A 26,586-nucleotide genomic window follows, 5' to 3' on the forward strand; every position below is an offset into this window, starting at 1 on the left:
ATTAATTAACCATACATGTTTCGCAAAAAAATAATTAATTAACCATATATGCGCCGCTCTACGACCTCCCTCCCTCCAGCGCGTTGCGGCCTCCCGGGACGCGAGCCACACGACGAACGCGGGCCGGAGCAGCTCCTTGTGCATCTCCGGGCGCGCCCCGACCTCCCTCCCTCCGGCGCGGGCGCGGGCTACTCCGCCACATGGCCTCTCGGGCTCAGGCATCCGGCGGCCGCCCTCCCCACTCCTCTCCTCCGACGCGCCTTGACCTCCCTCCCTCCGGTGCGCCCCGACCTCCCTCCCTCCAGCACGAGCAACTGGCACCCCGACCTCCCTCCCCTCCCCTGCGTGGCCGCCGGCAGCCCCCACCCGTGCGCGGCCCTAGGCGGCCAGGGTGACGGTGTGCCCTCCTGCCGAGAGAATGAAGAAGAGGGAGTTTCTATCTATGACACGTGGGGTCTGCTTGTAAGGGAGGGAAGCGTTCCCAAAAGCCGCACGTGTCTAACCAAACGGGCTTTCAAACTTCGTTAAAAAGTAGCTTTTTCAAAAGCCACAACCGACAGCAGCTTTTCCAAAAACCACAGCTCAACCAAAGGCACCCTAACACGACTTTGGTCCCACTTTTTCTAGCTACAGCACTATAAACCCACCCTAGTGGAGCCGGAGGAGTCAAGTTCATATAGTTGTAGGGGCAACTCTTTATTTCACAGACTAATTGTAAGGAGTTGGAGCCTTTTTCCCTTCGAGGTAAAGTTCCTCACAGGACTACACAAGAGTTAAAGCCATTTTCCCTTGAAGATCTAGAGGGTGTTTAGTTCCCTTTTTATTCCAAAAAATGTTTTGGTTTTGATCTGTTATTTTACATAATGAAACTAAACAACTATACAAATTTTTTTGGCAAAAAGATGGTTATTCTCTATTTTAGATTTTGGCCTTAAGAGGCAAAAAAAAGACAAAACAAAAGAGCCTAAAGAGGCTTTCATTTGGATAGAACTAAATATAACCCTAAAAATTTTCGTATTTTGCATTCCATCATTCCAAAGTAGTTGACATTTTGTATTTTGTATTTTATAAAACACCCCTAGTTCCACGCACAAGCCATATGAGCTGGGGAATTATAGCTAAATGGCGGACTATGCTTATTTTTCTTTCTATTTTAAATTATAAGATATTTTTGCTTTCTTAGATACACAATTTTTGTATGTACTAAGATATAAACTATGTCTAAAAAGCACAGTATATCCATAATTTTAGAACGAAGGGAATTATAGCTTATTTACAAAGTTGTAGCTACATGCCACAATAGCCACGCACACTTGTAGTGTAGGAGACCAAACCATCTGAAAGTTCCACATACTGATTACTAATTTGGAATGACTTGAGAACACTTTGAATTATAAAATCGGTAGTAGTATATATTAAATTAATTATGCCCCTAATATAATGAAACTAGGAGTATACCCCGCGCGTTGCTGCGGGAATTGCGAATTAATGGATTGCGTAGTATGATGATGTGGACTATACTTATTTTTGTCTTGTTGGCGTGGACACTACAATTATCATATGTGCTATTGGATTTTAATTGTATATATGTGGTAGCACATTGCATGTTGAGATAAATAGTTATTAAGGTTTTACTTAGTGGATTTTAACTCAATATGGTAGTGCATTGCTTAGGTGGATAGCTTGTATGCTTAGAGAAATACTTAGTGGGGTTTAGAATTATAAGAGTTATAGATGTGCGGAGAAACAAGTTGTGTCAGGTTACTATCAGCAATTTGCCACAAGCTCAAATCATGACGTTGTATCTCTACTGCAAGGCAGCTTAGCTACAAGATCTTGTAACTCCAGCAGTTTTCCAAATCTAACCGAATTTTTTTTCTCGGTCCCTCAAATCTTAGCTCCCACTCATCAGATAAAGGAGAGACTTCTTATCTCCTAATCCATTATTTTTTTTATTTGAGGATTGAATTTTCTCATTCTGCTAGAGAGAAGACTTTCAAAACCTAAAACATTTTTGTATCTTCCTCAATTAATAACTAGCTTTTGGGTTTAGAGTTTTCTCTAACTGCTGGAGATACTCTTTACAACTGTAGCGGTAGGCCGTTGTTGGCAGCTTGAGAGCACACTGCGATCTATTGGCAACAATAATGTCGCTTCGTGCCAATACGACTAAAAGGTGCGAGAGGCCCTGCCTCACCACTTTCGGCTTTTGCCCTCTTGTGGATGAACAAGTTTTATCCTGTACCAGCGATAGCCGATAGATGAGGCGTATCGAGGTGTGCGTTCCGTTGGTCCATCTCATCAATCCATCACCTGCCACCGCGCGCCATGCATCCTGTCCGGCCGCCGGCGCACTGACGCGACCCGTCAGGCCATCCTACTTCCTCAACGGTGCCATCATCGTGCAGCAGTGGTCACACGCGAGCTTTCGCATCGGACATGCACTCACCGTCGCGTCTTTTGCATGATCTTTACCTGATCAAGATCAACGCATCTCGCCCATGCATCTCCTTATCAGCTGTGCACACTTGCCTGCATGGACTACTGGAGGTCGATCGATCCAGTGGGCGCAATCCGCATCCGCGCGCCCGGCCGGCCTATCATCTCATCATGGATGGCCCGGTCAGCAGCAGGAGGTATACTACAAAGGCACTAGCAGCTAGCTAGCAGCACCAGCAAAAAGGACGACCGATCCACCGGCCGGATCGCACGACGAGACGACGACGACGATCCCTCTCGATCGGCACTCGCTCGGCAATGTGGCAATGTGCACGCATCCGCTGTTGCAGGAGGGAGATAGGTCGCTAGTAGACTAGTACTGGCACCTGCCTACTTGCACCCTCGCACGTACAGCAACTGGATTGCAGCCATGATGATGGTGGACACGAGGCTGTACGAAAAGAACCATGGATGATCAGGCAACCAACAACCTGATCCCCTTCTTGCTGAGGTAGCTAGTGCGATGCTGCCCAGGACACGGGCACTTTTGCATGCCTGCATGCCCGGCTGGAACCTCTTTGGGCTTTCATATTCGCCGGCCGCCTACTCTTGGTTCTCTTCTCCGCCGCGCGCATGACATGGCCGCGCTTATTGCCGGATGCGGCCTCGGCAGGCTCGCGTGCGCCCCCGCCTCGCGCACGAACGACCACCCGATCGACTCATCAGCTACACGTACTACACAAGGCTAGCTCCTCTGTTCAAGCAAGGCTTAGCTATTAGCTAGCTCTCACCACTTGCGGCACTACTGAACTGCACTACACGACCATAAAGCACACGGAAAGCGGCGTCCCATCTTGCCATGCCACTGCCCGCCTTGCTTTGCTTGGCGCCGCCGGCCGGCCGGCCGCCGGCCCAGGATATTTTCGCAGGTCACGGCGCCTGCCGGCTGCCGCCTGGGGCTATTAGCTAGCTAGCTCCTCCGGGTCCGGGGGCGATTAGATCAGACACACACGCGGTTCCCGGCTTTTAGGTTAGCCCTGCCGTGCTCCCTTTGGGCTTTGGCAGCGAGCGCGCGCGCGGCGTGGCCCTGTCGTTGTTAGCGTGAATAATTTATTGACGGGATAGGGTTGATCCGTAACGCAACGGTGGGTCGGGTTGGGGAAAAAGATATGGTGATTTTATGATTTCTGCCGCTAGTGATGATATGGATGATCCAGCGGCACTCAAGTCCGGCCGGGCAGGGGTCCCATGACGCGCTGCTGCTGCTGCTGCTGCTGCGCTTTATTTTCCTCTCTTCAGCCTTATCTCTCGAGAGCTCAAAGGGTATTGTACGTGACACCGAGCGTGCGTGCCTGCAGCGCTGCATCGCGCCAGACCGCGGTGGACTGCACGTAAACGTCGCACATGCTGTCTCAAGTTCAGTTCCGATCCTGTGTGTACATCCTGTGCTTGGTGGCCGATTGGCCAATTTGGCCGTGTGTGTATGTCGTGGCTAGTGCTCACGCATCAAAGATTTTATACAGCTGTGAGTAAGGCCGCTCTGGCGGCCGGGCGCCCCGTGGATGCATGCATGATTGATCTCCGTGTAGCCCGTACGGCCGGCTTTGGGTTCCAGCGGCAGTCCATGTCGATCCTGCCGTGGAAAAGCCTTTGCCGAAACTCGCGTGTGCGTCAACTACTGGAGCGCGCGCACAGAGACACGCATACATACACACACATAGTTTGCATCAGCACGGAACTCAGCTTGACGAGCTTTGCGAAAGTGTTGGTGTGTGCGCGCCACGGCAGACGAAGCCGGCCGGCCGGCGGGAACCATGCACGACGACGACGACGACGACGCGTCTATGGTCTATCTGCACAAATAAATTAAACCTTTGCCGATGAAGCCCGAAAATATGATTCTTGGTTCCGATCCATCCATCCATCCGGCGGCGGCGTATTGCATGCGTTGCGTGTCGTATTAGACCGTGCTGATCGAGCCCCGTCTCGGCTGTCGTCTACTCGTACGTCTTGGACAGCTCCCATTTTGTAGGCACAACGGACAGCGACCTCGATCGAACGCCCGTCCACATGTACATAGACGCATGCATGGTACCTGTGCCGATTCATTGATGAGTCACCGGAGATGGATCGGAGGTCAGAATTGTTCGTCTGAATGCATCGACCCCTGGTCCACGGCACGAGGAACAGTACTACAGGCTACATTAGTTTACGCCTAAAAGTCTCCCATGACTGTTACAGATTCAAACGCTAGCCAGCGACCGGCTGAGAACGAACCATGCCGGCGGCTAGTCAAACGAACCAGACAAAGACCCGATCCTCCCGTTCCGTCGGCACGCCGGCTGCCGGACTGACTGCAGTAGTCGGCAGGTACTGTACTATACAATATTGTTGGTGCCAAGTTTTTTTATGGTTTTGCTCAAACTCAAATCAACAAGCAAGTTGCAAAGATTCTGACAGTAAAAGTCCATTTGATTTGTAGTTAGCCTTTGGCGCTCATTCGTTGCTGCCACTTTGCAATCTGGCCGTCAGTTTGGGGGCCTTTGTTGGTTACCCCACTACGGCCGGCGGTGGCCTCCGCCCTCCTCCCCTCTCGCCAACCTTAAAAGGGACTGCCCGGGCGCTTTCAAATTTTATAACCACACCCCATCGCACTTGCCACCCCCGCGATCGCTCTCGCCGCGCGCGGTCGCCAACCTCGCCGAACCACACGCCGCCCGGCGCCCTCCCGGCTGCCGGCCGCCTAGCTTGACCACACACACACGAGCGAGAGTTGCTAGCGACGACGCTCCGATCCTTCTGCTTCTCCCGTACGTCGACGTCGTCGGCGTCGTCCCATGCTCCTCCTCTGCCACATATAGCGAGTGGCAGCGGCGGTGTGATCCTGCGCGTGGTGCGCGCGCTTGCGGTTGCGGTTGCCGCGCCGGCGACGGCGAGTACGTAACGACGACAATGGCAGCGCAGGAGACCGCCGCGGGCACCGGCGGCGGGGCCCCGCAGGTGGTGACGCGGTGGCGGTACGGGGACGTGGGCGACAGCAACTTCGCGGTGCACGGCCGCGCGGTGCCGCTGCTGGTGGGCCTGCTGTGCGCCATCGTCTTCTTCGTCGCGCTCTGCCTGTACCTCCGCTGGAGGTGCCACCGCTACGCGCCCGCCGACGATGACCCGGAGGCGGGGGACGCCTCCTCCTCGTCGGCCGCGGCCGCGTCGCTGCCCGGCCTCGACGCCGACGCCATCCGCCGGCTGCCCGTCACGCTGTACCGCCCACCTGCGGCGATGCCGCCGCCGTCAGCGCCGCGCCTCGCCGTCCCCGGGGAGAAGGCCGAGGCCGAGGCCGAGGCCGAGGCCAACGACGACGACGACCAGGCGGCGGAGGCGCTGTGCTCCATCTGCATCAGCGCGCTGGTGGCCGGCGAGAAGGTGAAGGTGCTCCCGCCGTGCGGCCACTGCTTCCACCCGGACTGCGTCGACGCCTGGCTCCGGTCCCAGCCCAGCTGTCCGCTCTGCCGCTGCCTCCTCGCCGCCTCCGTAGCCGCCGCCAAGGCCGATGGCGCCAACGACGCCGTGTGAGTGTGAAACTGTGAATGGCAGGCACGCACTTGGCAATGGCATCCTCACATCACATGACAAGCGGGCCCCTGCTATCAGCGTCCCCCGATCGAGACCCGGCCTTTTAATCAGCGCGCGCATTATAGTTAATGGTGATGGTGGCGGCCGCCAAGACTGCGTCAGATCTACTCGTTTGTGATAGATGTGAGTGCGCTTGAAAAGAAGCCTTGGTTTATTAGGGCCTGATCACCAATGGCGTCGCAAAATGCAGTGGCGTGGTGTGCCCGCTGCCCTTGTTTGGAGGCCGGCGTGGGGTCACCGGGGGGGGGGGGGGGGGGGGGGGGGGACCTTTTGTAGTTGTAGCTTTCTCTGTGGCGCAAGGCTCTCCATTGCAGGTGTTGTAAGCTGTACATAGCTTTTGAGTATTTATAACCAGAGAGAATTTAACGTATGCGGTGGTGGTTCAGGTCATCAGGAGGAATCTTATATGTTAGCGTAACAAGCAGCACTGACACGGGCAAAGACGCCTTTCTTCACTACAAAAGCTAGCAAGTTCCCTAATACTAGTGCACTACTACTCGATGTTATGTTGTGTGCCTTTTCGTTTTGATTCCACAGAGCAGAGTCCATACAGGGTACACTTTCATAAAGGTGGCATTTGCGAATATCTCTGTCGTACATGACTAAATATATACTGTCCGTATAGTTAAAGTCATATTTAGTTCATCTAATTATGCATGGTCTAGCGAGGTGGAGGGATGAACATATTCTGAAAAAGAAAAGAATGCATTGGCATCAAGATTTTGTACTCTTGATGGTGTAGGTTTAATTTAGGGTACAGTACAGCTCCTACAATTTTTGGAGTTGGGTATTCTAACTCAAGACAAGAAATATCTACAGCTAGAGGGCCTGGACAGATTTGAATAAGTTGTTTGATTGAGATGTTTTCTTTCTTTTCCGACAAAAGCAAGAGCTTTGCCGACTAGTACAACTTTATTACAAGGAAGAAAATAGCACAGCTGGGTCAACTACAGGGAAACGAAAAGAAAGGCACAACTGATGAAAAACAACACAAGTAATAAACAGGGCAGCGCACAAAGGACGTCCCAGATTGCGGCACACTGAAAAGTAATCCTAGAAATGTGCTTCTTCAAACACTAATAAGGGCCAGGGAGAGACGACGACGGGGAAAAAAACATGGAAAGCCAGGCAGGGGCACAAACTTTAGAACGACTCAAAGGACGCACTGAATTTCCATATGGGGAGGAGCTCCTAATGCAATCTCATATGAATCAATGGCTTTCGTTGATGATGTGTGCCACCTCTTTATGGGTTGTAGATACTATATATTTCAATTGGAAGATTCTTCTATTTCTATTTATATGCCACTAGAAATATATCATGAAGCCACTAGAGATTTATCTTCAACATCTTCTCCACTATTGTTTCTTTTTCTATTCTAGTACAAGATTTTAAAAGACTTTCGAGGTTATTGGTTTTGGAACAGGAGGATAGTGCATAGTTGCAATTGTAGCTACCTTTCATACCTACGTTCTAAAATGGGCTTGGATCCTTGGAGTAAGACGGCGGCCCATCGTGTCTGCTGGGTTTGTTTATGCCGAAAAGAAGTGGAAGGATCCTCTCAAAAAAAAAAAGTGGGAGGACGAAGTGATGTACTGTATTAGTTTTAATAATAGGCATGATGTCTGATTGATTATCTTTTTACCAAAAAAAATAATGTACCTTTTGTATTATAGTGGTAGCAACTAGTACTCCGAGTAATAGATAAGGTTTCATCAGAGACAAACTCTGAAAACCGTAATTGTCAAGAGTTTCCATGGAATATGTTATGTTGTTCAAGGGAGCATCTTCTCAGGCTGTCACAGGCATAAGGTACTCGTTCACATCTGCGGATGAAGATAATGAAGCAACTTTATTAGACAGCACTACCACTTGCAGGTTCTGGAAGCAACTTGGATTCTGAATGGAGTTCGACATGTCCTATATACTGGGCAGGCTTGATCCTATCACGAACAGGGACAGGGTCGCCACACAGCAGCACTTGACCAATTCTTTTAATGGTCTCGGCTTTGATTAGTTTTCACGCATGTATACAACTTCCATCCCGCTGTCCATCATGCCGTCTCCCGCTTTTCCCCAACTGGCACATTCGTTCTGATCCAAGAAAGGACTTGCAAGGGCAAACTACAAACTAATATGTACTAGAAGGTAGCATAGCAACTACTCTGCCGAAGATGATATTCTTTCTCTGGCGAAAAAGGTGAAAGATATCGAAACTGATGTTGTTTTTAGTCGTGCTCCTTGTCTGCCCCACAGTGCACTAGCTAGCACGCAGTATTTAAATTCAGCCTGCTAGATGTCATGCGTGTGGATTTGAAAAAAAGGAGACCGCGCAGGACAGACAGGATGGGGTTATCGCTAATCATATCATCATCTCCCAGTGGCTTCAGTGCAGGTGCACCGAGCTGATCGCTTTTGATGGACGCCCAGGGTTTGTTTTGTTTAGGCCAGTGTAGTGCTGCTATCGGCTGTCGGCCGGCGCCTGGAAATTTCCCCCAGGCACGCCAGAAAAAAAAACGAGAAACGAGACCAACCTGCCCAAATTCAAGTTGAGTTCTCATACAGAGGAAAAAAAATGAAACCAAACTGTCCAAATTGAAGTTGAATTCTTAAAGAGGTCTGCTTCAACTTATCAAAACTACTTTTCAGTAATAGAACAATATTTTTCTATCATAATAAATCAGCATCAACATTAACTAAAAAAATCAGCCAGCCGAAAAAAGATCTTGTGGTCGGGATGCATAAGAGCATCCCCAACCGTTTTGCATAATTAGTTTGGCAAATGAGGGAGTTTGCCAAGTCTCAAAAAAATATGGCAAAGGTGAAAAGAGGCAATCTCCAATGGTTTGGCATTAATCACTTCGCGCCAATTTCCCAATGCCAAGTGTGAACATGTTTGGCATATATGCCAATCCTTCCTCTCTTTTTGCCAAGTTAACAAAATTGCAAAGTCTAAATGCCAAACCGTTGGATAAGTGTTTTTAAGATTTTTTTACAAATACATTAATGCAAAGCTTATTTGTAAAACGGTTGGGGATGCTCTAACCAATTAACCATGCTGACTTGTGAGTTGACGTTCGAAAACTATTGGAGATTTTTAGGAGCCGGAAGACACGCCGGGACGATCGCCATGTTCTTGCACGAGCCTCTGCCTCGGTGACGGCCAGGCACCACGCACCGCCCGCCACCGCACCAGTCATCATCACTCGTCACCGCACGCACGACCGAGCAGCGAGACCGCGCACGACGCAGGTTGCCACGGACCGCGCGGCGCCGCCGGGGCGCCGAGCGCACAAGCGGCGCGGACGCAGCAGTACTGTAGAATGGGCTAGATACTGGGCCAGGTTATATATCGCTGTAGCCCATATATTTGGCATTCTTAGCTCACATGGGCTTCTGACTTGGAAGCACTTTTCTGCCCACGAAACGACTTGGGTCTTTCTCGACCCGGTTCTGAATGTTTCAGGTCCAGTCGGCTACATGAGAATTGAGAACCCATATGGACAATATGCTCCTACCGTCCTACGTATACATTGCAAACAGGACAGCGTTTTCATTTGCGATCGGAGTCAGACAGTCAGTCAGTCAGTCACATATACATCCTGGCAGCACACACAACTACAGGAGTAATCATCTTGCCGGTACGGTACATGACGCAGGAGAAAAGGTTGCCGAACAAGCGCTCGCACATACAGTTCGACCAGCATACACAGAGGCCACAAAAGACCTATTCACTGCATTTTGTTACCACTGACATCGCTGGACATTGCCGTCTTGGATTCATGGATATGTTGAGGTCAGAGCACATGCACATCACAGCTCCAGTTGCTTCCGTTAATCAATCTATCAGCGGCGTTGCCGTCATGTGTTTCAAGCGCCCTGTACACGGCTGCGTATAGTAGCTTGAGCTTGCATGTCTCCAGGTGTCACCCAGGAGGCCCGGCCGGGCACTTCTTTTATTTCATCGTCGCATGGGAAAGAACGATCCGCCATAGCTGACGTCCGATGCGACTGCTTACGTATTTTCACGTTCAGATCTCAAGTGAGAAAACATTGTTCTATAGAATATTGCTGATAATTTCAAGCAAACAACTTAAAATAAATAATCTTATTTTCGTAAAGGACAACTTTTGCTACCCGATCGAGACCATATCCAAAATGATAATAAAAAGAACTGCAACAAGACGTCTAAAAAATAGAAGCTGCAACACACACTCAAAACTTCGCAGCTATCTATCCGGCTATCTATGCCATGCCACTAAAAAAAAAGGAGGCTGCCACACACACTCAAATCTTCGAAAAAACATGTGCTCCGTATACTAGTGCGCCCATGATTTCTCTCGACTGCTTGAATATTTGTTCCACTACTACTGTCACGACGAAGGAATTGTCAAACCATATGCGTGCAGCTATTTATACATTGGAAAAAGTTCGATGAAAATGACCATTAAACTGGCATGTAAGTTACGCATTTTTTTAACGTGAGAGACCTTGTTTAGTTCGTGAATTTTTTTAAATTTAATTACTATAGTATTTTCGTTTGTATTTAATATTATTATTTAATTGTAAATTAACTAAGTTCAAAAAATTCGTATCGCAAACTCTGTAATTAGTTATTTTTTATTTATATTTAATATCTTATGTATGTGTTCAAAGATTTAATGTGATGAAAACATTTAAAATTTTTTGGGAACTCGCCTGAGTCTCACACAAGTATCGCGCCGCGCGCGTCCAGCCAATCCCCGACGTGACTTGTGCTCAGCTGCCGACCGACACCGACTCCACGACGCTAGTTTTCAGTTTCGGCTGGCCGGCCGGCCGCCCGGCGTGGGTGGCACACGCGAATTTTGACCTGCGCCGCGTACGTCGCCATCCAGTTTGACTCCTCGTCCCGTTGCGCGCGCGCGCGGGCGGAGGCTCGAAGATTCCCGAGGCCGACACGATCCCAAGCGTGTCAAACGCACGGATCGGAATCCGCAGATCCGCTCCCCCTCGTCTCGCCGCCGTCGCCGCTGGGTTTTGCTCTCGTTCCGGCGCCCGCAGACTGCGCGCGCGCGGCAGCTACTTCCTGCAGGCAGCAGGACTCGCGTGGCAAGTGTTGGCATGCATGCATGCATGCGATTCCAGTTCAGAGGCCGTGTCGTGCATACCGGGTACAGACGCCCGTGGGAATATGGGATGGATCCTGGAACGACATCGATCAACATGTTATGGCAATTGTTAGCAGCCAGCCGTACGTAGCAGCGGAGCTAGTAGCTCTCTTTCGGACGGATTGAGAATCTCGTGGCTGTAACGGGCCTGACTCATGCCCCCCCTACTTGCAATGCAAGTAGCCTAGACGTAGTTCAAACTACGCACGGAACTACGGAAGCGTCCTTTCGGGGGGTTTATCATGGGTGTAATAATAATCGGTAATCAGTGGGGGGCACGGGCACAAGTTGGGTCTTGCATTTGACGCCTTTCGGCTTTGTGAAAAAAAAAATGCGGCCTCGGGATGGGCACTGTGTGGTGTGGACTCGGGAGCACCTGAAACCAACAGCAAACCGGCCGGGGATCCGCCCTGGTAGTTCCGAGCCACTGCACCGCCTTCTCGTTTCAGCGCTGAGTTTGCCGTTCTTGTTTGACTGCGCGCGCGCGATGTCGAAGCCAAATCAGTCACGGCAGAGGATCTTGTGCGTTCTCCAGAATATCCTGTCGCACACTTTTTGCTACGATATTGTGAAACACAAATTCGGTAGTAGTAGTAGTACGTCAAGAGGCGACAGCGGCGACAGCGGATCGCCGAGCATGGAAAACATGGGGATGGAACGCCGAGCAGTGTGCGCAGCCCGCCGACGCAGGCGACAGCGGCGCCCAGCATGGAAAACATGGGGATGGAACGTGAAAGCCCGGGGGCGCGCACGGAGGATGCCCTGTTGGGGAGTGGGAACATGTGTCTTCACTGTTCATGCCATCAGGGTCGAGACTCCAGAGTCCAGAGCCCAGAAGGGACGAATGTAGTACAGCAACAGTGTCATGAGTCATAATCAAAGACGACGGCGAGGTCTAAACTCTGAAGACGCGTAAAACAAAAGATAGCTAGTAGTAGGGAAGTTATATTTTCCCCTTGGTCATTAGGTATTTAGGTTCACTCAGTCAGTACTTAATCATATATAGCTTAAAAAAATGAAATGGGATCTAATTGAACTAAAAATACTAACTTCGCACATCGGGCACCATTGTATGGTGATCAAATTTATAACTCTTATAAAGCTAAACCTCACTAGATGAATTCTCTCTTCGTACAAGATGTCCACATTATTCCCTACTAAGTCCATGTCATCACATATTAATTATAAAAAATGACCATGTCATCTATATCATGTGAAATACCATGTCATTTATTTTTAAAAAAATTCTGCAACAACGCGCGGAGGATTCACCTAGTAATTCATACTCATGAGTTTTAAGTGCTAATGACGTCACGAGTCATAAAAAACTTGTGGAAGACAAGATCCGGTCAAATTTTAAACTGCATAGATAAATATTATATTATTTAGTTTGAAAAAAATCAAAATACTTAGAAAATATTCTAACTATAAAGGTTTTAAAAAAATAAATTATAAATTGATTAAAGATATGAAAAAAACTAGCCGTGCAAAGTTACTGTTTTATGTAATTTTGAGCAGAGAGGAGTACAATGTTAATGTATGTATATACCGCAGAGCATATTTGTTTATTTGCCAAAAAATAATCATTTCTAGTATAGAAGATAGACAACATGTCCATGCATGCCTAGCAAAGTCGCAATCAAGACCATCGTAACACTATTACTCTACTAGTAGTACTTGTATCTATATTTTGTGCCCATATAATTTACTCTTCCGCTCCAGCACATCAGCGAGTAGTGTAGCTTTCAGTTTTTCCTCTCGTTTCAATTTCTATTAGTAGTTCATCAACCCGTGCTCTTACACGGTTTAGATTCTTATGAGTTATTGAAGGTATTGTATCTATGCATTTCTTTCATCTTGCCCCTCTCTCTACATTTTTCTCTGCCTTCTCAGTTCAAATCGAATAACTAGATTTAAAAAATTCGTCTCGCAAATTACAAATAAATTGTATAATTAATTTTTTATTTTTGTTTATATTTAATGTTATATACATGCGTCTAAAGATTAAATGTAACAGAAAATTTTAAAAATTTTAGATTTTGGTGACGAACTAAACAAGGCCTGGCAGCATGCTGACCGTCATCCCGGTGAGGTATGCGTGGAAACACGAAGGTACATGCGGCACCCGTCAGATAAATCGTATATTTGACTTGATAATAATTTAGCTGTTAGGTGATAAATAATGGATTTTTCCTTTTAATCTATAATAATAGTAGAAGTGGGTAATTTTCTAGAAAATAAAATTGATCTAACGATTACAGATCGTGAGAGCTTATAGATTTGTTGGTGAGATGTTTCTAACTAATATGAAAATTTCTAGTATTTATCTTTATTTCTAGGATGAGAATTAACATTCGGCCTCCATTAATCGCACATGTGTGAAACACAAAGGAACATGCGACACCTGTCAGATAAATTTTATTTGACTTGACTAATAATTTAGTGGTTAGACGATAAATATTGGATTTTTTCGTTTTAATCTATAATAATGACAGAGGTGGGTAATTTTCTATGAAATAAAATAGATCAAATGGTTACAAGTTGTGAGAGAGCTTATAGATTTGATGGCTAGATATTCCTAATTAATATGAAAATTTCTAGTATTTATACTTATTTCTAGTGCACCCAGTGAGAATTAACATTATGGCCTCCAATTAGTATTAGTAAAATGGAATTCCTTCATCGACTATTTAACAAAAAAAATTGTCTCCATCAATAAATATAAATATTTATATAAAAAATCCACAAAAATAAGTACTTCTATTCTAATTCACTTCAATGAACATGATTTAATTGTGTCATCTCCCTCGGTTCTAAACTATAAGTCGCTTTGATTTTTTTGATACATGCATTTTGTTATGCATCTAGATTATATAATTTGGAAAGGAGGGAGCTGTTTAGCTAGGGGGAACATGCATATTTCCTTGACTCCTTGAAATGTCTTTTTGGCGGCTCAAGAAAACGAAACAGATCCAGTTCTCCAATATAATCACTCAATAGACATACTTTGCTTTATTTTTTCCCCTTGATGTCAGTGGTCACCAAGATCGAAGGAAACAACTTCATTTGTTGGTCAATTCGTAATTAACATACTCCTTCCACCCCTAAATAAATAAATTTCTAGAGCTATTCTTAAGTCAAAGTTTTTAAATTTTGATCAAATTTTTTTAAAAAAATCTATCAAGATTTATAGCATTAAATTAGTATCGTTAGATGTATCATAATATATATTTTTCATGATGTACTTATTTTATGTCATAAATGTTGTTGCTTTCTTTTTTATAAAGTTAGGCGCTATTTGGATCCTTTAGTTTTTAAGAATCTGGTTTTTAAAAACTAGGTGGAACCCAAACAAGTTTGTTTTTCTCTAATTTTGGTATTAGTTTTGCCAGATTCTTAAAAACCAAGAAGCTATTGATACTTAGCTTTTGTCAGTTTCTTATGACCCGCGAGCAATAAATGAAGCCAAAATCTTAAAAACTAGAGGATCCAAACACTCCCACCAACTTTTGCTCAAAAATCCAGATTTTAGAAACTAGATGCAAAAACTATTTTTTAAGAATCTGAAAGTCATGCAAACGGGTCTTAGTCAAACTTAAGATAGTTTAATTGGTACAAATTCTAGGAATTGATTTATTTAGGCCTTGTTTAGTTCACCCCAAAAACCAAAATCTTTTCAAGATTCTCCGTCACATCGAATCTTACGGCACATGCATGAAGCATTAAATATAGACGAAAATAAAAACTAATTACACAGTTTACCTGTAACTGTAAATCACGAGATGAATCTTTTAAGCCTAGTTACTCCATGATTGGATATAAAAACGAAAGTGCTACAGTTTCGAAAACCGAAAAATTTTCGGAACTAAACAAAGCCTTAGGATGAAGGAACTACAGTAGATTAGACACAAACTATTTTGCCCTTGCACTTGGTGATGCCAAACGTGTAAATGAAGAGCTTGTTTGGCTCAGTTTTGGATTCTTAAAAACTAGTTTTTGCCTCTAGTTTCTAAAATCTGGATTCTGAGTAAAAATTGGTGGAATGTTTGAATCCCCTAATTTTTAAAAATCTAGCTTAATTTATTTATGAAATCCTTTATTTATTGCTCTATACGTTAGAATCCGGCAAAAACTGGTGGAGTACTGTATACCTGAAGACTTTCGAGACCGCCAGCTAGGCTAGGGCCTTGTTTAGTTTGAATTTTTTTTTAGAAATCCATACTGTAGTATTTTCGTTTGTATTTGATAAATATTGTTCAATCATAGACTAACTAGGCTCAAAAGATTTGTCTCGTTAATTCTGACTAAACTGTATAATTAGTTTTTATTTTCATCTATATTTAATACTTTATACATGCGTCTAAAGATTCGATGTGACGAGAAATCTAAAAATTTCTACAAAATTTTTTGAAACTAAACAAGTCCAGTCCTAGAAGTACTCCATAAAGGCCTAAAACAAGACCAACAGCTCACGAAGCGTCCAAGCCCCTGGTTTTTTTTTGGCATCAAACCGCCTGCGTTGGCGGCTTGGCACTGTGTGTGCAGTCTGCAGTGTGCACCCACCACCCAGCCACCCATCCTTGAGGGCTTCAGGCCTTCAGCTCCGATCCGTGCTATATAAACACCGATGGAATGCCCACCACTCATCACCAGTCAGCAGTCCCAGGTCATCATCGCCGCAACCTCGTACAATCACGAAAGCACACGAGTCCACAACAAAACTCGAGTGTTCCAGCCCCCCACATCAGCACCCCTCTCTCCCTGTTTCTTCACGTGCCATGGAGACCCTCCTGGTCGGCAACCCCGCCAACGGCGTGGCGAAGCCGATGTGCAACGGCGTCGGCGCTCTGCCCGTGGCCAACTCCCACGCCGTCATCGGCGCGGCGCCGCCGGCGACGACGGCGGCCCCGGCGGGCGCCACTCTCGGCCGGCACCTGGCGCGGCGGCTCGTGCAGATCGGCGCCTCCGACGTGTTCGCCGTCCCCGGCGACTTCAACCTCACCCTGCTCGACTACCTCATCGCCGAGCCGGGGCTGAGCCTCGTCGGCTGCTGCAACGAGCTCAACGCCGGGTACGCCGCCGACGGGTACGCCCGCTCCCGTGGCGTCGGCGCCTGCGCCGTCACGTTCACCGTCGGCGGGCTCAGCGTGCTCAACGCCATCGCCGGCGCGTACAGCGAGAACCTCCCCGTGATCTGCATCGTGGGCGGTCCCAACTCCAACGACTACGGCACCAACCGCATCCTGCACCACACCATCGGCCTCCCGGACTTCTCCCAGGAGCTCCGCTGCTTCCAGACCATCACCTGCTACCAGGCCGTCATCAACAACCTGGACGACGCGCACGAGCAGATCGACACCGCCATCGCGACGGCGCTGAGGGAGAGCAAGCCCGTGTACATCAGCGTCGGCTGCAACCTGGCCGGCCTCTCCCACCCGACCTTCAGCCGGGATCCGGTGCCCCTGTTCATCTCCCCCAGGCTGAGCAACAAGGCGAACCTCGAGTACGCCGTGGAGGCGGCGGCGGACTTCCTCAACAAGGCGGTGAAGCCGGTGATGGTGGGCGGGCCCAAGATCCGGGTGGCCAAGGCCAGGGAGGCGTTCGCCGGCGTCGCGGACGCCAGCGGGTACCCTTTCGCCGTGATGCCGTCCGCCAAGGGCCTTGTGCCGGAGCACCACCCGCGGTTCATCGGCACCTACTGGGGCGCCGTGAGCACCACGTTCTGCGCCGAGATCGTGGAGTCCGCCGACGCGTACCTCTTCGCCGGCCCCATCTTCAACGACTACAGCTCCGTCGGCTACTCCCTGCTGCTCAAGCGGGAGAAGGCCATCATCGTGCAGCCCGACCGCGTGGTGGTCGGCAACGGCCCGGCGTTCGGGTGCATCCTCATGTCCGAGTTCCTCCGCGGGCTCGCCAAGCGCCTCAGGCGCAACACCACGGCGTACGACAACTACCGCCGGATCTTCGTCCCCGACCGCGAGCCGCTCAACGGCAAGCCCGACGAGCCGCTCAGGGTCAACATCCTCTTCAAGCACATCAAGGGCATGCTGTCCGGCGAGACCGCCGTCGTCGCCGAGACCGGCGACTCGTGGTTCAACTGCCAGAAGCTCAGGCTCCCCGAGGGCTGCGGGTACGCATCTGTCGCTGGATCACTGTCGCATGTGTAGGAGTAGGCTGTTATAGATTTATTACTGTTAAAAATTCAGTAACCCAAGGCTGTTGGCTCTGAACAGGTACGAGTTCCAGATGCAGTACGGCTCGATCGGGTGGTCGGTCGGCGCGACGCTCGGGTACGCCCAGGCGGCCAAGGACAAGCGTGTCATCGCGTGCATCGGCGATGGAAGCTTCCAGGTAGGGCACATGGACATCCATGATGATCCATCCATGGACCATGGCTGCATCATCTGTCGTTGTTTGTTCTTGCGCTCACAATATGCATGCATGCATGGCTGCTGACAGGTGACGGCGCAAGACGTGTCGACGATGCTCCGGTGCGGGCAGAAGAGCATCATCTTCCTCATCAACAACGGCGGGTACACCATCGAGGTGGAGATCCACGACGGCCCGTACAACGTGATCAAGAACTGGGACTACACGGGGCTCATCAACGCCATCCACAACGGCGACGGCAACTGCTGGACCATGAAGGTTCGGACGGAGGCGGAGCTCAAGGAGGCGATCGCCACGGCGACGGGCGCCAAGAAAGACTGCCTCTGCTTCATCGAGGTGATCGTGCACAAGGACGACACCAGCAAGGAGCTCCTCGAGTGGGGCTCCAGGGTCTCCGCCGCCAACAGCAGGCCGCCCAACCCCCAGTGAGCTATCTAGCTGGCTCATGCTCATCCATCGGCCTCTTCACTCCAGCGTTTCCTGCGCTGCAACGGCGCCTCCTTCGTCTGCCTGCCGTGAAAACGTCCGGTTCATTTTCAGTCAGTTATTAGTTCGTACTTCCCTGCTGATGGAAGCTGCTGCCAATCTTTATCCTATTTATTATTTCCTATTTGTAATTCAGTTGTTTGGAATTGAGTTCTGTTGTAAATTTTGCAAGTTGCATTTCCTGCATTAATAAAATTCATGGTCGGAAAAGATTTCACATGATCTGAGCTACCTCCCTGTACCAGAGCCAACAGCCTTATATTCTGAACAGGATTTCACAACAATCTTCATAGACGGATCTCAGGTCCGAATTCAGTACTGATTACTGAATCTAAACAGGATTGGAGGTTTATCTAACGTCAGAATTATATTCTGAACTCCCGAACCCAAACAGGACTGGAGCTCTACGTAACGTCAGAATTCTATTTCTGAACTCCCAAACCCAAACAGGACTGGAGCTCTATCTAACGTTAGGATTCTATTCTGAACTGCTCGCAAAAAAAAAAAAAGGATTCTATTTCTGAACTCCCAAATCCAAAGCTCTATCTAACGTCTGAATTCTATTCTGAACTCCCGAATCCAAATCCAAACACAGGATCGCCGTAGAAGAAATCAGAACCGGAAGCAATTGACAACGCCACAGAAGAAATCTGCAGAGCGCTGCTCGTCGTGTACTTCGGCCAACACCAACCGGCGGCCATCCGTCCAGGTCCAGCCACGTTGCAACTTCGAGGCTCAAAAGACATCATCACCCAGGCTGTTCGAGAGGAGGCGCATAGCGTGTTCATGTGTTACGGAGTGGGCACCTTATTGAGCCTCCTAACCGTCTACTGCCTCCGTTCCTAAATGTTTATCATTTTTGTTTTTCGAAAAACAACTTTAACTGAATATATTTTTAAATAAATTTATTTAGAGATAAAGTATTGTACGTATTTTTTATAAATTAAGTCAAAGTTGTTGACATGTAAAACGTGGCGACTAATATTAAGAGACAGAGATAGTACAAATTTCCCCTTCAAATCTCACTCTCTGAAAGCAAGGCTGTGTTTTGTAAGAGGAAATAAGGACTACTATATTATCAGTGTGTTTTTTAGTGTATTATCAGTGTGTGTTTTTTGGTGGCCTGTATTACTGTGTAGTCTGTTACCCTACAACCTTGTTCCTCCTACTAGAAAGTTGAGTATGTTTATTGTTATGTTCAGGTTGCACTCTAGTTTTTCTATCTATGAATAAAAAATAATTAAATATAATTGATCAAGAATCTAATAATACTTATTTGGTATCAATATCGTAGATGTTATTATTTTATTATTATATAAATTTAGTTAAACTTGAGATATTTTGACTTAGTCATAATAACTTATAATTTAAAATAGATAGAATAGGAACAACCCACGGCGTTGCCACGCAGCCGTGGACGCTTACTGAAGCCAATTGTGTAGATAACATTGATCTTAATTTTTATCATTACTGCGAAAGAAAAAAATTAAAAGTTAGAAAACAAAAGTTGAATTTCATATTACATGATCAATGGGTGTTTAGTGTTCATACTCTCGATTTTTGTGTCAACCTACTTACACACTGCACACTGCGTCATTGGAGTCACATTAGGATGTGTGCACTTAAAAAAGGAGGCTGCAAAGCAAATCCAACACCACAACTCACTCTAAAAAAATTATTGTATATAGAAATTTACCATGATATCCAAATAAAATCTGAATAAGCTGTTTCCTTGCATTAGTTAGTTATTACCTGATTAAAACAGTGTTTATGATAACCTGTTCAAACATTCTCATCATAGAGGGTTAATATTGCCACGATCAACCTTCTCTACCTTGATGTACAGCATCGCAAAGGAAATTTGGGGTGAAGTGACTTTCTTGTGGTGTAGTCATGGCCTAAGCTCAGCCATCATGATGCTTATTACTGCGACGGCAATTGCATCTCATAGCTCAAGATTGGTATGAAATGCAAGTAGTACAACACTGCTCTAAAAGATAAGACAATGTTGTCTCCTAGCAGTGCAATGTTAACACAACTTGCCCGCAAATATAGGAATATTTAGGAATAATGATAAAGGGTATATATCGAGAGCAATAACCCAATCTGCAGCACCAGGTGCCTCCAACCACGGGTGTAAATAGGAGGCTTAAACATCCTCCTTCCTTGATTATATAAGGTGTTGTGAAAATTACAATGCTACTGTACACTGAAATTCGACCAGAGGAACTTAGAGCAAAAGGATAGCATCTCCTGACTTACTAACAATTCTTCAACTAATAATCACCTGTGAGATAGCACATTTTTCTGAAAGCATTTGTGTTACGTGATGGATTGATGAGATAGTAATGGGGCAAACCTCGCAAAAGTATTACTTTGGATAGCAGATTGCAATCTTGCTTGATTGCAATACAGAATTATTAGCAAGATAGTTTCAGAAATTGCAATTTATATTATGATAATAATACCAAGAGTAACATTACCTATTAGCACACTATATATATATGGCTCGTGTACGACCTGACTAAATCGCGAACGTTCATTCGATTTGAATCAAGCGAACGATCCGACAGCGGCTGCAATTTCTATTTTAGGAATAAACAAATCCCACCACTTTCCCTATTCGGTAAGCAGACATTTTTTTTATCTGTTGCGCGTGCAGACGTGTTGATCTCGTTTTCTTTTCACGCGCGTGTACACGAACCTATCGTTATGTTTTCTCTCGCACATAACTTACACAAACTAAGTTACACAACATAACTTCAAAAGAATAAGTTAAGCGTGCTAAGTTATAGAACATTCTATTTAGGTTTCATCAGCATTTTCTTTTCATCTGAGAAACTAATCATTCATAACTCTATACATTATGTTAATAAACTAAGTTAATCATACATAACTCTACAATAAGTTAATCAAATAAGTTAGGATACATGCACATAAAAAGTACATATAACTCAAACAATAAGTTATTCTTCAAAAAAAAACTCAAACAATAAGTTAACCAAATAAGTTACATAGCATACACATGAAAAAATAGGTTACATACATAACTATATACAATAAGTTAATCAAATAAGTAGACAGTATACAAATGAAAACACAAGTTAGATACATAACTCTGTATAATAGGTTAATCAAATAACTTAGATAACATACATATGAAAACGACATATTACATACATAACTCTGGATAATATAAGTTAATCAACTAAGTTATATAGCATACACACACAACAAAAGTTAGATACATATAACTCTGTACAATAAGTTAATCAAATAGTTTGATAGCATACACATAAAAACACAAGTTACATATATAACTTTGTATAATAAGTTAATTAACTAAATTAGATAGCATACATATGAAAAAACAGGTTATATACATAACTTTATACAATTTATGGTCATAAGATTAAGTAAAATAGGAAGAAGAAAAGGTGAAAGAAGGGATCAAAATAGTGCAAATAAAATTAAATTAGTTAACATATAAAAGAATAAAATATAAAGAAAAAAGAAAAAATATATAAAAAAGATAAAGATGAATGCACTTGTGGTAGCGTATGTTCAGTGGAGGAATAAATATGATGCACCTACGACAGCACACGTCCGTCTCGGGATCGTTCGCTCAAACGGAAAGGAGTGAACGCTCGCGGGAATGGATTTGTGGTATAACTGGATAGACTCCTGCCAAGATAGATCCTAGATCACTGCCGGACAGAATAGTGTGGGCTGAAGTTTGGCAGAAAATGGAAAATGAAATCACCTAAAAAGAAACTTCTTCTGTTGCTTGGAGGCACATTTGTACGAAGTTTACTTTGTTGCATAAAGTTTAGAAGAAAAAAGTATTAGTGATGATATCTCACTGTATTGACAATAGGTTAAAAACTCAGAAGTTAATATTGTCGTACACTGCAACTAATTTAACGCCACAATAAAGTTGACCTATGAGCTTTCTCGGCCTCAAACTTTTTCTTGCAAATTTCTCGACTTCTAAACATCCTATTTTCCACTTCCCTCTGTCTGTTTTCACCTTCAGAGTTACCGGAACTAATTTAGTACAGGGATTTCATTAAAAAAAAATTACAGGGATGTACAGCGATATGAAATGTTGCAACTTACAGAGTTCTAGAATCTAGACAGCCGTTTCATCGAAAAGCACGGGGGCTTACTATTACCGGCTCCAGGGAGACGGTGGACGGATGGAGTTGAGCATCAGAGCATGGAGGAGAGGTGTGTTAACGGTGTATGGTCCTCATCAGTGCTTCGTATTCCAGCATTCGCAACTCGTTGCGACGCCGTCCTCGGATTACTAATTTAGATGCGAAAATTTTTTGAATTTCGTTACTGTAGCATTTTCGTTTGTTTGCATGTGCCGCAAGATTCGATATGATGGGGCCTGAAAACTTTTTGGTTTTTGAGGTGAACTATAAACAAGGCCTAAGAGCAACTCCAACCCAAGTCCCTAAATTAAGCCCTTAAATTTTTATTTACATACTATGATAAAAAAAGTAGGAGCTCAAATTAAGACTCAACTCCAACCCACCTCATAAACAAGTAGGATAGAAAATGGGAGCCCAGGTAGAAGGTGGGTTGAAGTTGATTTTTTTTTTTGAATCAAGTCTCTAGATTTAGAATAGGGACTTGTTTAGCAGGTGGGTTGGAGTTGCTCGTCTCCAAGTCGGATCCGAAGACCTAGAAGGTCCGGTTTCAGTACTGAACCCCCGAATCTAAACAGGATTGGAGCTCTACCTATCTAACGTCCGAATTCTACTCTGAACTCCCGAATCCAAACAGGGTCAGCTTACCGAATCTTCCTTTCTCCAATATATATGCACAACACCGCAGAAGACATCAGAAACGAAGCGCGCCACACAAATCAGAACCGAAGCAATCGACTCACCAAATCCAAGATGAATCCAGTACTGCGCGCTGCTCAGCGTGCACTTCGGCCAACACCAACCGCTGGTGGTCATGCGCCGTCGGGGGCTTCCGTCGAGGCCCAGCGACGTAGCGACTTGGACACTCAAAAGGTCGAAGACATCGTCACTCGGATTATTCGACGGGAGAAACGCTCGGCCATATTGCTGTGTGCAGTGGGCTACCTAGCCGGCAATATGATAGCATGTTGCATTGGATCCAAAAAAAAAGAAGCTCCGGCGTGACATCGATCAAAGCCTCCAAGAAGAGCTCCTGTCCATTGAACAGAAGAAAAAAAAACTCCTGTCGGAGTTAAATAAGGATTAGTGTGTTATCAGTGTCTTTTTGTTATGTGTATTATCGATGAGTATCTCCAACAGTTTGATATTTTTTGTTTGCCATTTATTGTAGTTTGTCAACTCCCAAAACGATATGGCAAGTGGATAGTCATCTTCAAGTGTTTGGCATAATTGACTTGCCAAATACCAAAATTGTTTGCCACGACTTTTCTTCCACGCCGTATCTGGTCCCGCGCTTTTGGTCGCGCGCGTTTCTTCTTTGCGGCATTTTCTCGTCGCCGCGCCGCTAGTTTGCGAGCATCCAGGTCATCGTCGTTTCCTAGTACCTGTATCCGAGATGCGGAGGAGGAAGTTTATGTCGCGACAAAGTAGCAGACGGACTATATACGGTGCGAAGAGTCCCTCACGCGCGGGAGTAGCGTGGGAGGAGCGCCCAATCGGCGTTTGCCAAGCGACCCGTGGCCTTACATTTATGCCAAGTTCCCTCTCTAAATTGTCAAGTTGCCCAAATTGCAAAACACAAATGTAAAACTGTTGGATACTTCATTTCGATAATTTTAGCAAACTACCAAAACGCAAACCTCAAATGCAAGAGATTCAAATAACACATTATCAGTGTGTTTTTGTTGGTGGCCGTACTACTATGTAGTCTCTGGCACCCTACAACTTTTTGTTCCTACTAGGAAGTTGAGTAGTGTGGACCCAAATAATGTGTTAATTGTTTTGCACTCCAGTTCTTCTACGGATAAGAATTGTTTATTATTGCATCTAGAGAATTCATTAATGATAAATATGTTTTCAAAATTTACTCTTGAGTAACCTGCATATTGCTTATTAAATTTAGTGATTCCAAGCTGAAAAAATGTCTCGACAATCCAATCAATATGGCATTGCAGTACAAGCTGGATGCAAACGAGGAGTAACACGTCCACATTAGACACATTTTATCTCGGTTGCAGTCTAGCAGACAACCCAGTCTGTAACTCTATCCACCAAATAAATGGCAATGGCAATGGCAATGGCAACTCCTATGGTCCTATGTTTCTGCCGTGATGAAGTTGTTTCAAAAACAACCACAACACTAACTTGCCTCCAATCATCTGTATCAGACATATAGACAACCTTCTCTATATTAATATATTTGCCTGACATTTCTGCCAGCATTTTTCGAAAAAAAAGACATAGGCAAGAGTTGGGAGCCCTCCAACCTCTTGAATTAAATTTTTAGGGCAATGGCAGGTGCTCTGCCTTTTCATTAAAGTAGGGGGTTGAAACATATACATTAGTAGTTATTTAGGTGTCAGGAAAAATTAACAAGAACGGTGGATAGAAAAAGATGAGAAAAATCAATGCCAGCTAAGTCTTAAACATCTCTCTCGCCTGCATGAGCACCGCCATTTCCTGCCTTTTTAGGCCAGTCTCAATGGAGTTTCATGAGAGTTTCATGCACATTAAGGTTGTGTTTGGTTCATTTTCAAGATAAGCCTGGCTAGCAAAACTAAGCCAGACTTAGTCTGTCCCTAGCAAGCCAATATAATTTGTTTGGTTTGACTGCTACACCTAGTCTGGTTGTGTTGAGAGTTTGTTTGGTTACATTTCTATCTTGCATTGAGACCTTGTTTAGTTCATCCTGAAAACCAAAAAGTTTTCAAGATTCCCCATCACATCGAATCTTGTGACACATGCATGAAACATTAAATATAGACAAAAACAAAAACTAATTATACAGTTTAGCTGTAAATCACGAGACGAATCTTTTGATCCTAGTTAGTCTATGATTGAATAATATTTATCACAAACAAACGAAAATGTTACAGTATCAAAATTTTTTTACTTTTCGGAACTAAACAAGGCCTGAATCACCACGTCTTTAGTCGGGTATGGTTACCTCCTTTTAAACATTCTATGGAACAGGTGGTGCCTCTGCGAGTCAGCCAGCTGAGCTCGCCTCGCACTTCTCCGGCAGCCACCAGTGAGCCGGTCATTGGGATTCCCAATCTCTCTGTCTCCTCCGCTCCAGCGATGGCGTGGCTATGCCATGCTCGACGATAGATGTGCTGGCTAGGGAGTAGGCGGGCGCCCATGGAGAGGATGCTGCTGCCGGAGATGGAGAGCAGAACGGCCACCAATGGCATTGGCCGATGTAGAGAAGTAAAGATAAGCTAAGCAAAAACATACGGATATGAGAGTTTTGCTTGTTTGTGGAGCTCACGTGCACGAGTGCACCTACGTAGCTGTGCATGTACCTCCGTGAGGGTCTCACACTCATCACGTGGCGAAGCCCATGACCTTGCTGAATGCTGAGGAGGCGGTGGCTGGTGCACAGATGCAGCGGTAAGCAGACGCCGACGAGCGTGCTGGGAACGGACCGCTGGGAAGCAAAGGAGATGGCCGCGAAAACATTGGCCAGCGACGAACACCGAGGAGTTGCTGGGAAGCGATTGCCGTTGCACGGACGCGTACGCCGACGAGCTTGCCTGACCTGGGAAGCAGAGGAGTTGGCCGGAAACAATGGCCACGCACGGATGCGGAGGACCTGCTGGGAAGCGGTCAACGGGTGGGCGGTGCGCCCGTGGACAGTGGGAGGTGAGGCGAGCGTAGTTTTGCGCTGGCTCTGGCCTGGCCACACAAAAACGGTCGGTCTCGTTGTTTTCGGCTGGCCTGGCTAACAGGTGGTCGCTGGCTTCAGCAAGCCTGGTTAACTACTAACCAGACAACCAAACAAGGTAAAACTGGCTTCCTAGAGCCTGGATAAGAGTTGGCCACTCAACCAAACACACTATAAATATGTTGATGTGGCGCTATAGTAATGAAAAGAGAGATGATAAGATTTTTATTGGAGTAGAGAGAGTTTCATCTCCATGAAACTCTAATGCACTGTTTCTAAAATATTGATGTGAAACTCCCATTGAGGATGACCTTACAGCCACTAGATGTATTTTCTGTCATCGCCTTGTTGTTGTATACTCGACGACATATTTCCTTCCAAATGTTCTATGGCGTATAGGTGATGATCAGATTTCTATATTCTATGTCGCCTGACAATGTTCCACGCACTAGATCAGACCACCATACTTTCAGATTGTTGACTGATTGCCATGGCTGAATGTGTTGATGGCATTTTTATTGCGCTATGTATTGCCAGAATCTCTTAAATTATTCTCTTCCATCTGGTGAGGTTCTTGATCTCTTTTATCTCTTAAAGGAAGCAAGACCAGCCTTCAGAGTTCTCTGATTATACTGTTCTTCTAACTTGTGCTCCAAGTTATGATTTA

General features: G+C 45.8%; 2 protein-coding genes across 2 annotated transcripts; both read left to right on the top strand.

Moving 5' to 3' along the window:
• LOC8061796 (RING-H2 finger protein ATL66) lies at positions 4,939 to 6,212 on the top strand. Its single transcript, XM_002439895.2, has one exon. It carries the CDS (start codon positions 5,392 to 5,394, stop codon positions 6,007 to 6,009), a length of 618 nt encoding a protein of 205 aa, XP_002439940.1. The 5' UTR covers positions 4,939 to 5,391; the 3' UTR covers positions 6,010 to 6,212.
• LOC8076982 (pyruvate decarboxylase 1) lies at positions 15,871 to 18,319 on the top strand. Its single transcript, XM_002439896.2, has 3 exons — positions 15,871 to 17,349; positions 17,453 to 17,570; positions 17,679 to 18,319. The coding sequence occupies exons 1-3, from the start codon at positions 15,998 to 16,000 to the stop codon at positions 18,036 to 18,038; spliced, it is 1,830 nt and encodes a 609-aa protein (XP_002439941.1). The 5' UTR covers positions 15,871 to 15,997; the 3' UTR covers positions 18,039 to 18,319.

The sequence above is a fragment of the Sorghum bicolor genome, chromosome 9 (assembly GCF_000003195.3).
Source record: "Sorghum bicolor cultivar BTx623 chromosome 9, Sorghum_bicolor_NCBIv3, whole genome shotgun sequence".
NCBI lineage: Eukaryota > Viridiplantae > Streptophyta > Magnoliopsida > Poales > Poaceae > Sorghum > Sorghum bicolor.

Excerpts from the sequence above, each read along its gene's own strand:
- LOC8076982 (XM_002439896.2), top strand. The coding sequence starts at position 15,998 with ATGGAGACCCTCCTGGTCGGCAACCCCGCCAACGGCGTGGCGAAGCCG. Across the intron at positions 17,350-17,452 it reads AGGCTCCCCGAGGGCTGCGG|GTACGAGTTCCAGATGCAGT; the intron begins GTACGCATCTGT and ends GGCTCTGAACAG. Across the intron at positions 17,571-17,678 it reads TCGGCGATGGAAGCTTCCAG|GTGACGGCGCAAGACGTGTC; the intron begins GTAGGGCACATG and ends GGCTGCTGACAG.
- LOC8061796 (XM_002439895.2), top strand. The coding sequence starts at position 5,392 with ATGGCAGCGCAGGAGACCGCCGCGGGCACCGGCGGCGGGGCCCCGCAG.